The sequence below is a fragment of the Leptonotus elevatus genome, chromosome 1 (genome assembly GCF_054856555.1).
Source record: "Leptonotus elevatus isolate MCC_2025b chromosome 1, RoL_Lele_1.0, whole genome shotgun sequence".
NCBI classification, from domain to species: domain Eukaryota; kingdom Metazoa; phylum Chordata; class Actinopteri; order Syngnathiformes; family Syngnathidae; genus Leptonotus; species Leptonotus elevatus.
In genome coordinates this window covers 1,209,473-1,227,197 of record NC_141239.1, presented here as the reverse complement: position 1 = coordinate 1,227,197, position 17,725 = coordinate 1,209,473, and the positions used below count along the sequence as shown (strand labels likewise).

The following is a 17,725-nucleotide window of genomic DNA, read 5'->3' as shown; positions in this document are numbered from 1 at the left end:
CAGTACCCTCCATTCAATTTGATGGAAAACTGGAACTAATGATATCCAATGGAAAAATGAAGAAAAAAAATGCTTCCAGCATTCCCACAATGAAATGTTCAATAAAAAGGTGATATTTTTTTTCACTCTGGTATTGAAATCTGTATCGAGTATTTTTTGCTAGTGTTGAATCGAGGTTAAAATTTTAGTATCATTGCAACACTACTGGGAACTCAAACAAGCTGCCGGTTTTTGTTTAGTTTTTTTCCTCAAAAGTTGTAATTTTGACACTTGACACGTTTTTTTTATAAAACTTTGTGTATCACAAATGCAGCTATCTCGTTGGATGAAAAGCGGACCATTAAAAAAAATAAAATAAAAATCCTCTCACTTTCGACAATATTAATTTATTTCCTACCAGTGATGTGTTAACTTGTACGTTTTTTTTTTTTTTTTTAAATAGGAAAAGTACATCGTCAGTCATCGCTCCAGGGATTTCTTGCTCATTCATTGTACTCGTTGCCGGTCGCATCTTTATGGCCTGCATGTCGAGGGTGTTGCGTGTCTCGGGTCACGTAAGCCACCACACGTGGCAAGAATGAATGGGAGCACGTTTTGCAGTTTAAACAAATTGTTTTTGTACATCGACTGCAGGGATTCTTTTTGTTGGGATTGTCCTCATGTGCTTTTGGCAAGTCACATGTGAAGGCTGATGATAATTAAAGCACAGTTAACGTTGCCAGGCTACTCATTTGTTTTCTCTATTTGGTGACTTTTCAGACCTGCTAATAAACAGACATGAGTGGGGAAAAAAAAAATTCAAGCCCATTTTTTATTTATTTATTTACTTTACCAAGGTTGCCTTGTTGAACCAAATTGTGCATCAAAATGTACATTACAGTATTTTTTTTTTTCATTATCATGTTTACATGCTGTGCATGTTTTGACTACATCTTTTTTTTTTTCTAGGCGGAATCACTTATTTTCTTATCTGCAAAAAAAACAATATTTACAGCGGTTCTGTTATTTCTGTGGAATTATTAACCAAATTAAATGGTTGAAAATTGGTTCAGTATTAACGCTCTTAAACAGTCAAATGAGCCTCTTACCTCACTCTGCAGGAATTGTGTGTCATTTGGTCTCCTCAACATTGAAATGCTTTTTAGACAATAACAAGTACAGGTCGTTCGATTCGACACACGCCTGTTTTGTCAATAATGGATTGCTGCAATACAAAAGGAAAGAAAAGGAAGGAAAAGCCAATGGAAGGAAACGTAACCAGTAACCACAGGGCGGCCATCTTGGGACAGGGCTGCTCGATCTCCTCATAACGTTACAGTCAATTCTGCACAGATTTTAAAATAACTGCAGATTGCTCAATTCTCCCAAATTCTCAACAGATTTTCCTTTTTGTTGTGAGATATGACAAAAGAGATGACAAGAACAACAACGATGCATCGAATATTCGGCCACCGAAAATTTTCAAATGAAAGCCGAAAGATTATAATAGTATAGGATGTTGTGGACTTGTGATGATGCAAGCAAAAAAAAAAAAAAAAAACGCTGCAAGCAAGCGTCTGTTTGAATTAAATAGCGAACGCGGGGGCGAGTGTCCGCCTCGCTTCTCGCTGGCTTTTCACCGTGTGAGTTTGCACCGTCGCACGGAGGAGAGGGGCGTGGCTTGCCGTGTACTACAGTACAGGTGAGCCACTCTTTCTCCTGCAGCGCCCCCCCCCCTTTTTTTTTTTTATAAGAGCCCCTCGAAGAACGCTTCCACTTTTTCACCGGCATCCCGGTGGCTGTGCTAAATACCTTAGCTAATGTTAGCGCTATTGCTATCAACAGTTTTAAACACGGAAACACAGGACGCCAAGTGTGACTTTGCAGTCGATTAGCTGGTGCGAACAAATGTAATTATTTATTTGAGAACGTTGGTGAATGTGCGGATTTGAAGTGCGTCCGTGCTCGCCGGTGCGAACGACGTTGACTATAAAGTGCCAGAAAATGCTCAACCCTCATTTGCTGTTTAGCCAACATGTCGGCGGTGTGGGCACATTTGAATTTATATTGTGTTTTGTTAAAATGCCAGTGCTAAATAAATATTTTATACTAATATTATCATTTTTGATTAATTATAATAAATGCAATGATAGTCAAAATTGGCATAAATTTTTTTTCGGCTCATTTTTCGTTTTGGGTTTCGGCCTAAAATGTTCATTTCGGTGCATCCCTAACGAACAACTATGCCGCGTTTTTCAAATAAAAAATTCAGCCTGAATCAAAGCCATATTAAGGTTTGCAATAAACCAACCCGTTTGTAAATACGTCAAGAATTCAGCGAGTTACGAATATTTAAGTGAGTAAATCATCCAACTTACCGCAGACGACAGCAGGAAGAATTATTATTATGGGAAGTTGACAAAGATGACGTAAGACAGTTATTTTGCGTGAGCACTAAGTTTATTTTAGTTAACTAAAACTAATGAAAGAACTAAAATTTAAAAAACAATTTTGTTAACGAAATAAAATAACAACAAAAATGCTTCGTAAAAAAACTAAAACTAACTGAAACTACATTTTATGTTTACAAAACTAACTATAATTGTAACAAAAATGTCCTTCGTTTTAGTCTTTGGTAGTAAATTGAATGCGTGAGCCTTTGGGGATGATTTTAAATGTGTTTTTAAGTCGATTAATTTTGATATTAACCGGAATAAGGACATTTGAAAGTGTGAAACAAAACTAAAACTAAGCATTTATGAAATAACTCAAAAAAAAAAAAAACGAACTACATTTAAAAACCAAAACTCAAAACGAAATAAAAACAAACTAAAATGAAAAATTCCCAAACTATAATAACCCTGGTGAGCACAGACTGCGACGGGGACGGACGGCTGCCGTGTCGGGTACAGAATTGACAAGATCCGCATCAAGACACCTCATAAGATCGTGTTAGGCAAGATGATGCTTTATTGTCATTTGTCACGACCAAACACACGGAAAGTATCAAAGTGGAATGGAAATGAAAACCACGTGGAGCCGCTCCGATTATCTTTCATGCTCACCAAGAAGATTGTTTATTCTCCGTTGAACTATTTAATAGATGCCAAGAAGAGCCAAGTACGCGGCCGTGGAGCCTTTTCTTCCAAAGGGGGTCTCATGTTATCCAAAATGGTTGCTTTTCCTTGTACTATCTTAGCCACGCTCACTTATGGGGGCGATTTTTTTTTTCTTGCCCATGTGACGATTTGTGCCTCCTCGTCTTAACTGGATTCAACGAGTAACTGTGCCAAGAGCGCCAGAGAAAAGGAAAAGTTAACGATATAACAGCCTAGCGCAAGTCGGCTAATTAAAGCAGCTTTACCGAAACCGAAAAGGGAGCTACAAAAGCTTGGAAAGGGATAAAGGATAAAAACAAACATTTTTTGTGTTTGTTTTGGCTGTTTTTGTCAATCACACTCAAAACACTCCATTACACTGGTCTGTCGTCAACTAGTATCAGTTTCGATGCCATGGTGCAGCTGGACAATCGACTTTACTGCTCTATGCAAATTAGGGGTGTTAGGAAAAAATCGATTCGGCAATATATCGCAATTCTCGAATCGATTCAATATGCGGCCGAATCGATTTTTAAACATCCATTTTTTTATGTGAATACTCAACAAAACGTCTTACTTAGGGTTAGGATTCACACATTAAGCATTTAAGAATGTTATATTGATGGAACATTAAGCCTTCATATTTGATTTCAGTGCTGTTCAAACATGAAACAGATTCTAACCTGCTTGTTAACTAAATTCAGCGGCTCAGTTATAAGCCTGAAGTACATTTTCATACAAATCTTACAGTGAACATGTACAAGTTTACTGATTAGTATTTTCTAAATTTGAGTAAAAAAAAAAAATAATCGCAATAATCAATTTATAGATTCGTATCGGGATGAATTGGTATTGAATCGAAGCGTGACCTATGAATCGTGATACGAATTGAATCGCCGGGTACGAGGCAAGTCACTCCCCTCATGCAAATTGTCCCCAACCTATTTTGGCGCCGACAGATTTCATGTCAAGCAATATTTTGACAGACCATCATATTAATAAATACACATAAATAATAAAAAATGCAGTATAGTACAATAGTACATGCAATCTTTTTGGTGGTATCTCTATTGTGGGAAAAAAACAAACCAGCACCCAATAAAAAAGAACCAATGAAAGGATTCAGAACGGATGTGGAATCAGCAACATTTCTGTCTTTTGTTTTTGATTTTTAAATGAATGTCATTTTGACAAAATCTCGCTTCCAGCCGAACAGCCACGGCTAACTTTTGTCACTTCGGCCCGAGATTTTTAGCGTGTGATTATTGAAGTGAGGCCATATGCAAATCTTGCCAGCAAATCTCTGCGTACCAATGAAGGAGGACAATTTGGTGGAAATTGCACCTTCAACCTGCACTCGACTTCATCCTAATCGAGACAATCAATCAAAAAGATTCAGTCTCTTCGGTCTCTTGAGGTCTCCCTGATTTTTTTTTTTTTTTTTTTGGATTTGTTGGAATTGAGATGTTTCTTGGGTTGGGGAAGAATTCTGGTGGGTGGCCCGGTGGGTGGTGTCTGATCGGTGCTGGATTTCACCTTCCTTGGTTTTCTTTGGTCCTTCCTCGGGTCTCCTGACGGCGGTGTTCGGTTTAGGTGAACGGTATGAGATTTTTTTCTAATAGATTTTTGGTGAGCTAACAAATACACGCACGCACGCACATACAAAAAAAATTATATATATATATATTAAAAAAAATAAAAATAAAAAATAAAGAGCAATGATGATGACATTTCCGAATGAACAATACTGAGCTCTGGGAAAAAAAAAAAAAAAGATTCCAAATGAGTTGATCTTTTTTTTTAATCATTTTTGCAACAAACACATCATCAAAACGTACTTATATATGCAAACAGCAGTCATGCGCTATAACATTCCTAAACGGGGGTCCAATATTTCATCCACGTATGCTGGATGTGCAAACTGGATGCAAAACGGTCGTCCTCCATTCCGCGGTGTTGATCGGAGACGCCCTGAGGGATTCAAACACGAAAGTTGCGGTTGTTAACGTCTCCTCGTGGCTCGTTCAGGCTCCGCATGTTTACATCAAGCATCTTCCTTTTACCCGACTCACGTTTACGGTAATGGGGGAAGAAGTTGCTAATATGATTATTCTCTCCGGCTTTGTTCTCCCCTTACTTTGTTACCGCACGTCATTTTATTGAATGCGAGCCCGTGACGCGGTTTACGAGAGCGCGTCAAGTTGCGCCGCCAAAACAATGGCGCCGTCCTGATGTTATCAATTGCTTTCATGCGCGCAACAATCTCAGCTTTGTCTCAGGATTCCATCCAAGGTGACTCACGTGAAACTTACCAAGCTTTATTTGATGCTTCTTCTTCCCCGAGAGATGACTGAAGAGAGAGACGGCGTGTTATGTGAGAGGCCGGATTGTCAAATATGGAGTGAGATTTGGGGGGTACTTACCGATGCCGCCGTTAAATCCTGGGCACGGAACTAAGAATAAGACAGAAGTTAAAATGAATTTGAATTTAGAAATGTGGAACAATAGTGTAACTAAACTGTACTCAACAAATGCACTGTGAACATACGAGTGAAAGATCAATATTTTTTTTTTCAAGGCCGATACCGATGATTAGTAGTCAAGGAGACCGATAACTGATATTTCAAGCCGATATTCATTTGCAGGTAAAGAAAAAATATTAGCGTCAATTTTTTTTAAACATATTTCATACAGTAGCTCATATGTATATATATTAGGGCTGCAACTAACAATTAATTTAACAATCGATTATTTGTCAAATAATGATAATAGATGAATCCGATTTTTTCAGATTCAAAGAATAGGCAAAAACAAAGCTTGCATGTTTTCACCCGTGCTTACCACATCACTCGCCACCTTCATGACAATAAGCTCGATAGAAAATGGACATCTTGTCAGCAAATGTCGAAGTTCTCGTTTCTATTTACTCAACTCAATAGCGCAAAAATATGGCTGTTCGGTTTAGGTGAACGGTATGAGTTTTTTTTTCTAATAGGTTTTCTGGTGAGCTAACAAATACACGCACGCACGCACGCACGCACATACACATACTCACCCACACACACACACACAAAAAAAAAAAATATATATATATATTAAAAAAAAAAAAAAAAAAAAGAGCAATGATGATGACATTTCCGAATGAACAATACTGAGCTCTTTAAAAAAAAAAAAAAAAAAAAAAAAATTGACATCTTGTTAGCAAATGTCGAAGTTCTCTTTTCTATTTACTCAACTCAATAGCGCAAAAATATGGCGTCACGGGAGTGCGAAGTTTAACAGGAAATACAAAAGCAATCAAATAAAAGAGAATATTTCCAAATGCGTTATCTCAAATAAAGGAGAGAAAGAAACCGACGTGGAGGAATTTAGAAGAGCGGACGATGTCATGGAAAGTTTTTGGAGAAATACGTGGACGCGTGTTGGTGCGTCCACTTCCTGTTACGATCCCACTTGCGGTCACTGAACGAACACGTCGTAGGGAATCGCGTGGTCGGGTATCAACTCGTAAGGCTGGACGTTGAGGGGCGGGGCTTTTTGCTTTTTTCAAAAACAAATTCAGACATCACACAAACGGAAAAACAAAAGACTTCGTGAAGCATTCAAGTGCACGCGATAACAAAACGGAATAAGCAAAAGCACAATCGGGAAAGCGTTTAGAAATATTCTCTTTGAATGATTGTTTTTTTTTTTTTTTTTTTTTAAGAGCTCAGTATTGTTCATTCGGAAATGTCATCATCATTGCTCTTTTATTTTATTTTATTTTTATTTATTTATTTATTTTTTTGTGCGTGCGTGCGTGCGTGTATTTGTTAGCTCACCAGAAAAACTTATTAGAAAAAAAACCTCATACCGTTCACCTAAACCGAACACCAGGAATGATTGTTCTCTTATTGATTGTCTTTGCATTTCCGATTAATTTTGGCACTCTTAGTTATTCCTTTTTCTTAACGTCGCCGCCCGCGTGCCGTTCGATCCGACTGACCTGAGTATGTCCTCTGCTGGCAAAAGTTAACTTTGGCTCCGCTGGGCCCAACTGGCGCCGCCACCACCTTGTAGACGTCCCCGCAGCTTTCCTCCTGGATGTCGCAGTATTGGCTGTTGGCAGCCGCGAGGCACGTGTAGTTGGCGGCCGTCCCGTACAGCGCCACCGTGTGCTCCCGAGGCGTCCGCGAGGAGTGCCAGTACACCCGCAGGGAGTTGTTTGCCCAGCGATGCAGTTTGACGTTGGTCGGGCAGCAGGCGCCTGTCGGAGGAGGAAGAGAAAATTAGGGTTGAAGGCTGATTAGGTGTGCCAGTGACGTGTGGCCACTAATAAGCTCGGCATCAATATGGAAGAGCCATACAAAGTGTGAGTGTGAGTGTGAGTAGGCCTACAGAATATTGTGTTCTTTTTTTTTTTCTTTTTTCTTTTTCTTAAAGAGCTCAGTATTGTTCATTCGGAAATGTCATCATCATTGCTCTTTATTTTATTTATTTATGTATGTATTTATTTATTTATTTATTTATTTATTTTTTTATTTTATTTTTTTTTTTTTATTTTTTTTTTTTTTATTATTATTATTTTTTTTTTGTGTGTGTGTGTGGGTGAGTATGTGTATGTGCGTGCGTGCGTGTATTTGTTAGCTCACCAAAAAACCTATTAAGCCATTCAAAGTGTGAGTACACTACAGTGTGAGTAGGCCTACAGAATATTGTGTTCTATTGCTATAAAAACATGGAACCTACCAAAAGAAAGATTAGTACATTTCTTTCTGTTAGCATTAGAATATAGCTAAGTTTCATCATTATTCACGAATCAGTTTAGAACTGTGGGTAAATTAGCTTTTTTTTCAACATGGCCCTGGTTGGTATATTTTTGCCCTGCTGCCACCTGCTGGCCGTTTTTGTAATAACTACCATTTCTTCACATGTTATCTGCAGTTGAGAGGCTGGATCAAAGCCTTCTGTATGCACTAGTATAAAAAAAAATGCACGTATAAAGACATTTTTGGGACACTTCAAACATTTGAAATAGAACTTATTTATACGTTTTTGGGAGCAAATGAGTTAAAGGGGTAAAGCTTGGGATTTGCTTTTTCCCTCATCCTTCCTTTATATTTTCCTTTTCATCTAAGAAAATCAGGTCATCTACAAAACTAGAGCCCAATGTATGCCGCTGATGAGAATATAAATACAGTGGAACCCTTGGAGTTCGAACGTCACGGAACTCGTACAAATCGGACTTGAGCCCAAAAATTTGTGAGAAAAATGGCCTCGGAGTTTGACCTCATTTTCGGAGCCCGAACACCCGAGCAAAGCCGAACGTACCTCGAACGGGTAAACCAGTCAAGCCGAGCGAGAACGGATTAATTGCATTTACATGATTTCCTACGGGAATTTATTTTTTCTGATGTTGAACAAATCGGACTTTGAGCACTTCACAGGAACGAATTACGGTGTGTTGAAACTTTGCCGAAGAGACTATCCACTATGTTGCCGTCCTCACTTGATGAGAAGCCGTGATATTTGCACTCGGACCCGTGTCCGGTGCTGCTGATGGCTTCCAGGTTGACGCTGTAGTCGGTGCCGCAGCTGATACAGCCCATCAAGCAATGGACGTCCATCGTGTGACACTTAGCGCGTCCATGTGACGAAGTCAGCGTGGCAACGTAGGAGCGAGCTCCGCCCCCAACTGACCAGGTCACGTTGGTCATGGCCTGCGTGACCTGCGTGACGTTCAGAGAGGCGGGACAGCAAGGACCTTGGAGAGACACAATGTGATGAGTCAATGAAGTTCGATTTTGGGTGACTAATACTCGCGAAGTACCGGTTTCTAAAATGTTACTGTATCCGGGTAGACTCCGTCCTGCAGATGTGGTGGCCACGGCCGTGACCTCGTACGTTGAACCGCAGGGCAACTGCGGAAGCTCACAGGAAGTGTTTCTTCCATGGCAAGTGTGTGTATCGTAGCGCCCGATGGCAATGATGCTGTAATCTGTATTTGGGCTATTTGGGGTGGTGAACAGGACTCTGTAGGAGGACTGGTTGAACTGCGTCATATTCAGAATCTCCGGCGAGCACGGAGCTGCAGAGAGACAGGACATTGAGGTTCTAAGTAAAAATCCGTTCCACAAGTCAATGTCGAACTACAGGGCGTCCTCGGTTTATGACAGTACCTGCCGACCGCCGTCGAGGTTACAAATGGCGCTCAATTAACTTAGTTAGCGCAGAGGAAAAATGATACATTTTCTCGAAAACTTCCTGTCGTCTGTTATCGTGACACGCGGCTCGCAGCATTGACGCAATAAGACAACAGTGCCAGTCGGCGAGCTGGCGGACTCAGTAACAGGGGTTAACTTTCACAAAGAACACTGGGGTGACGACCGGGGCCTTCCCCCGCTGGGCCTGGGGTTCGGGGGTGTCGGCCGCCCTCCGGTGCCCCCATCTCCCCCTTCCGCCCCCGGTGTTCCGTCCCTCCACACGGCGGGGGGTGGGCGCGGCTGCCCTCGCCGCTCCGCTGTCCGGCCCCTCTTCGGCGCCGGTGCCTGGGTGCGGGTGGTCCCCGGGGGCTGGGGGGCGGGAGTTGGGGGGCTGCCGGTTGGTCGGGGTGGGATCGGGGGGGGCGGCTTTGTTGGGGGGGGCGGTGGTGGGGGTTGCGGGGTGGGGGGTGCTGGGGGTGGGGGGGTGTCTGGGGGATTGGGGACCTGGGGGCGGCTGGGGCTGGGTTGGGGTGGGTGGCGGGGGTGGATGGGGGGCGGGGGGTCGTGGGGGTGCGGGGGTTGGGGGCCGGTGGGGTGCCTGGCGGGCCTGCAGTGCCCCGTCCTGCTGCGTTGGGTCGGGGGCGCGGGCCGTGTTGGGGCGGGGGGCGCTCCTGCTCCTGGGTTTGCTCTCCCCTCGGGTCTCCTGACGGCGGTGTTCGGTTTAGGTGAACGGTATGAGATTCTTTCTAATAGGTTTTTTGGTGAGCTAACAAATACACGCACGCACGCACGCACACACACAAAAAAAAAAATATATAAAAAAATAAAGAGCAATGATGATGACATTTCCGAATGAACAATACTGAGCTCTTTATTAAAAGAGAAAAAGAAAAAAATAATAATAATAAAAAAAAGAAAAAAAAAAAAGACAACAGTGTCTCAATGTCTCGTGATCATTACCTGTCTGGTGCGTGTGTGGCAGGCAAGTGCTGTTGCACCCTCGCAGCTCGCTACACGACGCGACCGCCACGGCATAAACGCCGTCGCACCTCAAGTCTGACAGCGCGCACACCGGCGCCGTGTCATTACAGCGGATGACTTCGTCAACCTGCTTTGCTGTCGTTCGGTAAAGCTCGGACCCTTTGACCGGTAACCACGTGATCTCCAGGGTCTCTGTAGAAACGGACTTTACAGAAACACCTTCTGGGCAGCATGGAACTAGCGGGAGAGGATAGAGACCAGAAGAAAAATAGTTGAAAATGATTCGTGATGGGTCAAATAGAAGCAATTCTTTTCGTGCTTGTGAATTTCTATCGGCGTGATCTTTCCTACTGGTGGTGTAGTTCTGCACGTGCGCAAAGGGACTGGAGCCAGCCCGGTTGTAGGGGAAGACGCTGGTGAGGTAGGTGTAGCTGCACACGCACAGGAAGTGGCAGCGGGTTCCAGTGGTGTTACACGACTTCTCAATACCGTCGTCCCGTTTTATGAAAGCTACGTAGAAGTCCACTACCGGGACCTCGTCCCACATGACTGAGCAGTGGTCAGCTTGGGCTTCCTCCACCCAGATGTTGTCTGGGGGACAGGGGTCTTAACACATGGAAGGAAAGGGAATCAGGAACAAAAAGTCATTTTGGTTATAGTCAATATTTTGGCAAGGGTGACCCCACATGTCATGTAGTCAGCTGCTGGCGAGGGTAAACTGGGTCCAGCAGAGTTGAAAGCCGTGACAGAGACGGAGTGATTCTGACCGCATCCCACCGGACTGATGTAACAGTGGTTACTGACTGCGTTTGTACAGTTTTGCCCATTTGTGGTCCAAGCGAGGTAGTCCTCAGCTCCTTGTACTGACATCCATTGCACAAGAATTCCGAGGGACCCGCCCAGAGTCACCTGGACGTGGACCAAATCTGGGCTTGCTGGACCTTTAACAAGAATCCAGAGGAACATAATATTAATATCAGCAGTGGTGCCTTGATTTTTTTTTTTTTCACTCTCGGTGTATCTGCAGCAGGGTGCTCATGCTGGTGGTCCCACATTTTCATGCTAGCGCAATTCTTGTTGCACATGTTTACCAATGTGCCCCCGTGACAATTTGATGGCAGAAAGTGGATCGATACTAAATCCTGCTCTGACCATGTCTAGCCTAAGTGCTGGCATCGGGTAGACCCCTCCCTGGTCTAATATAATTTAGGTGAATTTGATTGGGAGGGAGTGGGGGTCTCCAAGTACCTACTTCTCGGCACTTGTGTTTGGGACCCCCATGTGCCCGCAGTGCGTGACTAGCGCGTCGCATTTAAAGGGATGAGAGGAGCTCTTTTGATTGGCTATGGTTTAAGCTGGCTGTGATGACTCCCACAAGGCCTGAAACCCTCTGTTTCCCAGATGCACCGGCCTGCGCTCGTCTGCAAAATTACCAAAACCGGGTCTAACCCGCCTCTAACGGGATTTATGCCCTTCATAAAAACAGAGCATTCTGTCACATCTGGCCACCAGTTCACATGGTTACCTCGCAGTCAGTTTACTGTGGTTCGTGTTCATATTTTCTGATATTTTTTTTTTGTATTCTGCACATATCTAGCATTTGTTTGTAATTAGTTTTTTCTAAACTTGGGTCTTAAGAAAGTGAGTGACAAGGAATTGGTAAATGGTCTCACACCAGGCAAGGGCTTTAAAGTAATTCCTAAGATGCAGATGCCCAGCCATGAAAATATCAAGAAGAGGAAAACGGATTTGAGATACAAGTGATTTGAGTTATAAGCATGTCCTTGGAACAAATTAACCTCATAAGTCGAGGTTTTGCAAAGTAAAAACTGTGCTTCTCACGTGTGATCTGGCACACAGTGAGGTCGTCACCAGCGCGACCTTCAGAGTCCCGGGCTTCGCCCTTGATGCAGTAAGTCGTCCCAGCCTCAAGGTCACCGAAGGTCATGTTGCGGTCAGTGGTGTTGACCTTGAGGCGTGTGCTGGAGCCCTGCTGGATGATGCAGAGCGCGTAGAGGACGGCGTGCTCAACGGGGGGCCACGTGACCAGGACGGTGTCATCGTGAGGGGAGGAGGTGGTCAACTGCGGCGCCATCACCACTGAGGACAAAATATATACCAAATACGGTACGTTGTTTTGCAAGCGATGTACAACAGCGCGCATCCCTGCGATTGGATTTCGCGGCGTTCTCCCTGGGGAGCGGACAACACCTTGTTCTCATGGTTTCTCTTTACATTTTATGAAAACGCTGCATCACATTGGATGGATAGAGTTTCCGCCATTCTGCATAGGCTGAAGAACTCCATGACGATAACAATGAGAATTGAAACGACACACTGTCATGGCCGGCGGAGTGAGACGAGTCATCGTTCTATGGGAACGACACTTCATACACAGATTAGCATCTTCGGTCAATTGCTTGTCAAGTGAAAGTGATTGGAAATTTTGAATACAGGAGAGCTAACAGGACCGAACCAACCATCGGTGCGAATATGCAGCACCGTAAAAAAATAAATACATTTAAAACACATTTTAAACATATCTGAATAACAACAAAAATGCAAACATACAAAAAATATGAATTGTGGTGTCTGTCTACAATACATGCATGTGCCTATAAGAGGCGGGGCCTAGTGGGGTCACGAATCAATGTCTTACTACTACCTGTTCTGGCCTTGACAGGGTGAGACGGTTGGCTCCGCCCCCCTGAGTTGATTGACACGACGCTCAGCCTGTAGTTTGTATAGGGTTGAAGCCCCACCACAGTGGCCGGGGAGCTGGTCACTGTGGTTTCTGAGAAGAAGTCCCCGCTCTGCAACAGGGTGTAACTGGTTGCCCCGGCAACCTCCGTGAACTCCACAGTGATGCTGTCACTGTGCTTGGAGTAGGCCAGCACAATGCTGGGCACGTCGGGGGCTAAGGATGGATGCAAAGACGTCAATGCAGTTGGAAAGAATGTGAGCTCGAGACAGCTTTATGTATTGCGTCACGCATGGCTCTAAGACCATTGGAAAAGAGCTTGGCAAGATGATGTAACCATGTCTGGTCGGGATGTGGTAACGAAGAGCTGCTGCGTTTACCGACCTGTTGTTTCCTCGGTCTCCGCAACGCTCAGGACGTCGAGAGCGTCATCCATGGCCTCCAGTTGCACAGCGTACGCAGTGTTCGGCGATAGAGAATTGATCGAGCCCGTCGTTACGTCGCCGCTGAACTGAGCGAAGAACGAGCGCTCCGAAGAGTTTCGGGGTGTTGCCGTAACCTTGTAGAAGGTGGCGCCGGCATATCCTGTCCACTGCATGGTTATACTTTTGGATGTGACCGTGAAGACGGACAAAGTGACGTCTGGAGGAGTCCGAGATAATGACGCGTGATCACACAAGGGAAAAGCTGACGGACGATGTTATGCGGTGGTATCTTGACTTACGTGTTTCATTTGTTTCAGACACAATTATTTTTTATTTTTTTACTTAATCTTAATAAAGAAAATTTTTTGAAGAAAAATTATTGTGTATAGTGTGGTATTTGTGTGTTGGATGTGTGCTTTTAAGGGGTGTGGCTTAGTGACTGACATCACGAGCTGAAGGCGGAGCTGCTCCTTTGCGAGTGTATTGATTTTGTGTTTTGTGTGTTTGACTGTTTGTCCCAATTCAATAAACAGCTGAGAGCAAGTCGATGACCTGCGGATCCCCCTTTGGCTCCTCCCACTCTAAATCGAAGGGCATTACAGTACCTCTTCACTCGAGCTGTGATGCATCTCTTCTATTGTAAGTCAGGGTACCACCGTGTTTTCATTTAGGGAAGAAAATTTGAATATAGAAATGCAAAAAATATTTCTGTTTTTACCATTTTCAGCTTTGCATATCTGAAAACGACAAACAATGTAAATCAATAAATGAAACCGCAATATTTATACATTTGAAGGACATGATTCCAAGGTCAGGGGTCAATGGCCGTTGTATCCTGAGGGAACAAGAAGAAGAAGTGCAGCAGCTGCTGCGCATTGCTTTCACTCAACACAGATTTCAGCGCAGGTATTTCTTTTTCGGGTCTGAATGAATTTGTCTGTTGAGGGGTGTGCGTGTGCGTAGCGCACACACTTGATGAAAGCTGTAAAACATCAAAAGAGCCTGTGTGTTCACAATCGTAGCGCTCTGCAATGTAATATTGTTGAAGTGCACATAAAACGGGCCTTATGTCAAGGTTGAGAAAACAACTTGGTGAATTGCTGTATCAGCGTTCTCATGAGTTGTTCGTTATGTTAACTTTATGTACAAAATAACTGGTAAAAGTAGAAGTACTTAAAAGTATGAAAGTACAGACTGAAATGTTAAGTACGGAAATAAAGATGTTTTTTTTTTTTTACAGTTAATTATATACGTCACACTCCGTATGAAGTTTCCTCACTTCTATTTACAATATTGCTTGTATTGAGAATTAATTTTTTTTTTACGTAAATTGGCACATAAGAGCTAGCTGGTATATGTTATTAGTTAGCTAGCGTTTGCTTGGCTCTTAATGCTATCAAAACAACATTGTATTTTTGTTAACGTGTTCCCATAGCTTTTGGCTTTAGCTCTTTGCTAACGTTATGATGAGCTAAGCAGCCACAAATGCTATATTAGCTAATGATTTTTTTTAAAGCACAAACCTGGCGGATTTTAGGCTAGCACAAGACAACAAATCAGTCTTGTAGAAGACAAAATCAAATAATGATCATAACTAAGGCCCAGGATGAGGAATATCATGCTTTTTTTTTTTTTTATCTGTTTCTGTCGTCGTCTTTGCTAACGTTATGATGAGCTAAGCAGCCACAAATGCTATATTAGCTAATGATTTTTTTAAAGCACAAACCTGGCGGATTTTAGGCGAGCACAAGACAACAAATCAGTCTTGTCGATGACAAAATCAAATAATGATCATAACTAAGGCCCAGGATGAGGAATATCATGCTTTTTTTTCTTTTTTTTTTTTAAATCTGTTTCTGTCGTCATTAATAATTCCTGGCTCACGTTCCTCCATGTTGCTGTTTTTTATTTACGTCTTTTTGACATCATGTTCAAAATCATCCATCAACCCTGTTTTGATCAAGTAAGGAGAAGAAAGCACAGACATGTTTTCAAATGATGGAAGTCAAAAATGATCCAAAACTGAAAACTCGAGTGAAGTACCGACACCTGAATTAATTTCTTCTCACCTCCCGTGAATAAGAGACAATCCGCGCCTCATGACTCACCTGTGCAATAGTCACCAAGAGTTTCAGCATCGTCGTCCATGTTGTTGCCATAACTGCACTCTTTCTTCAAAGCCTGCAGGCAAGATGAATGAATTATTATTTTTTTCGTTCTAAAAAAACTTGAAGGAAGCGTACCACTCTCTCGTCTTCCTCGCTTTTTGCTCCCTCAGATGAGCCGACGCGTGCGATATTGTTTCTGCAAATGACCAAAGAGCCCCCGGGGGCTGAAACTCCTCCCCTCGGGGGGCGCTTGGGTGGCCTTTCCGAGTGAGCGATGGAAGCTCATCTTTCGTAGGTCGGAATGTGTATTAAGAAAAAATACAGTTAATGACAGTTTGAGTTCAGCAATTACAGTCAATTGCAGCACAGTGCGGTAGTGGTTAACATGTCTGCTACACAGTCAAGAAAGACAGGGTTTGAATCTCAGCTCAGGCTTTTTCTGTGGGGAGTTTGTCTATTCTCCCGCAGTCCAAAATACAAATATGTTAGGCTCAATAAATAATTTGTTTAGAATATATTGTTTTATTTATTGTCAAGATGTTGCCATGCCAATGTAATCTGCCCATGGCCTTCAGAATCGGCAGTACCAAAACTATATTATCCATGGGACTCTTTCTTCAACCAACCAGATTCCAAATTGGCAACAGCTGTTTCCCATTCAAACACATCTGTCCCCCTCCACACTTTTTTTGTGAAACGCTCATATTGTGATGATGATGATTTGAAGCCGGGAATGTTGACGTTCATCATTGCCACTCCTGGGGATTCAGTGATTTGGGTGCTTATGTAACCTAGGAACAGAAAACCTATTTGTTTCCTTTGTGTAAGTGTAACTTCATATCGGGCCATTTTCTCCCATACGTGTAAGAGAGAAAAGGCACGACTTAAGTCTGTCATTTACGGTACACGCCTTTGTTAGAGTAGACAATATTTGTATTCTACTCTTTGCGTGTTCAATTAACTGAATGGTGAGATTCTGGTGAAGAAGTCCCTTTGCAAAGGTAATTAGTCAGAAGCTTCTGATCACACAATTGAAGTCACCCAAGCAGTGTTCTGTTCAAAAGTGTGCCCCTCCTTCTCCTGCACATCATTATTTATTGAAAAGTGGGTGAATACGAAAAGCCTCCTCCCCTTCACAAAAAGGCAGAAGTTCTCAGGAATACAAATCAGATTAGACCTAAACAATAATAAATCAGCCTGTCTCACTTCGACCGGCTGAGACCGGTACTAGACTACACTCCCTTCTAGATAACATAGAAAAGAACTTGTTGCCCTTTTCTTCTCAGGCGAAAGAGACAGATAAGAATACAATAGACAATTCTATTCATTGAGCTACACAGCTATAACTAAATCCAAAACGGCTAAAATATAAATTGAAACTGAAAAACAATGTTAATAATTCAACACCTTCTGGCCACAGCCTTCAAAACCACGGGCCGTGATTTGAAGGCTGCCTTAATGAATCGCGCCTCTTTGGCGTGTCCGCATTTCATTCCCGTCTTACGCTCGTGGCTGTCTGGACTGTGGACGGACGAATACACATTCAACAGGTGCATAAGTCAGAGTGTGTGTAAAGTACCGGAAGTACTGGACAAATTAATTAGATTGAACATTTCAATTCCATAAAGTTTTTTAAATAAAAAAAAAACATATTTTTATTTTATTGATAATTAACTTATTGTTAAATAAATACCTTTCTGACAGTAAAAGGGGGAATTTTCTTCCTTTATGAAGTCACAATATTTGATACAGCTTTTTGTCTTCCTCCTCATTATACAGTGCAGGTGTCGATACACCTGCATGAAGCAGCAGGTGTATTGAATATGACTCGGCATGATAGAAAAGTCACTCCTGCCAGCGTGTCCCCGGGTTAAGGTTGGCAAACATCAAAAAAAAACGGTGTCTCTTGTCCTAAACAATCCGGTGGAACCATTCAGGCATGTTTGAATAAATCGGCTTTCCCGACACCCTCTCGGAACAACAGTAGAACTTGATACCAGCGCTGAACGCATCCCAGCACCAACAAGATTTGCCAGTCAGTGTCGGATCCACAAAGCAAGCCAACAGAAACCCGGTAAGAGGACACGTTAGGTACCGATAAGCCCGCGGGACGTCCATCGGAAGCGTTGAAAGGGCGGCGGCGTCGCGACGGGAACTAAAGTTGATACTCGTTTGACACGGTGGGATTTTCCTGTAATGTTATTCTGACCTATTTTTTTCTCCATTTGGTTAATTGTTTATGGCTTTAGCC

The 17,725-nt window shown here is 42.8% G+C and overlaps 1 protein-coding gene across 1 annotated transcript; it reads right to left on the bottom strand.

Moving 5' to 3' along the window:
- Nucleotides 1–5,018: 5,018 nt before the first annotated feature.
- On the bottom strand, nt 5,019–15,640 carry fndc7a (fibronectin type III domain containing 7a). The gene is made up of 15 exons (XM_086082841.1): nt 15,610–15,640; nt 15,475–15,547; nt 14,085–14,103; nt 13,326–13,583; nt 12,906–13,157; nt 12,083–12,340; nt 10,927–11,181; nt 10,592–10,846; nt 10,220–10,477; nt 8,887–9,144; nt 8,566–8,820; nt 7,063–7,323; nt 5,501–5,530; nt 5,390–5,427; nt 5,019–5,048 (listed from the first exon to the last, which is right to left on the bottom strand). Exons 2-14 carry the CDS (start codon nt 15,523–15,525, stop codon nt 5,396–5,398), a joined length of 2,442 nt encoding a protein of 813 aa, XP_085938967.1. The 5' UTR covers nt 15,526–15,547; nt 15,610–15,640; the 3' UTR covers nt 5,019–5,048; nt 5,390–5,395.
- Between the last annotated feature and the right edge of the window lie 2,085 nt (nt 15,641–17,725).

What these genes read in the sequence shown, in the direction of transcription:
- fndc7a (XM_086082841.1), bottom strand. Translation starts at nt 15,525, where the DNA reads ATGGCAACAACATGGACGACGATGCTGAAACTCTTGGTGACTATTGCA. An exon ending in CCCTGTCAAGGCCAGAACAG is followed by an intron (nt 12,341 to 12,905) that starts GTAGTAGTAAGA and finishes TTTTGTCCTCAG; the next exon opens with TGGTGATGGCGCCGCAGTTG. An exon ending in ATATCACGGCTTCTCATCAA is followed by an intron (nt 7,324 to 8,565) that starts GTGAGGACGGCA and finishes CTCCTCCGACAG; the next exon opens with GCGCCTGCTGCCCGACCAAC.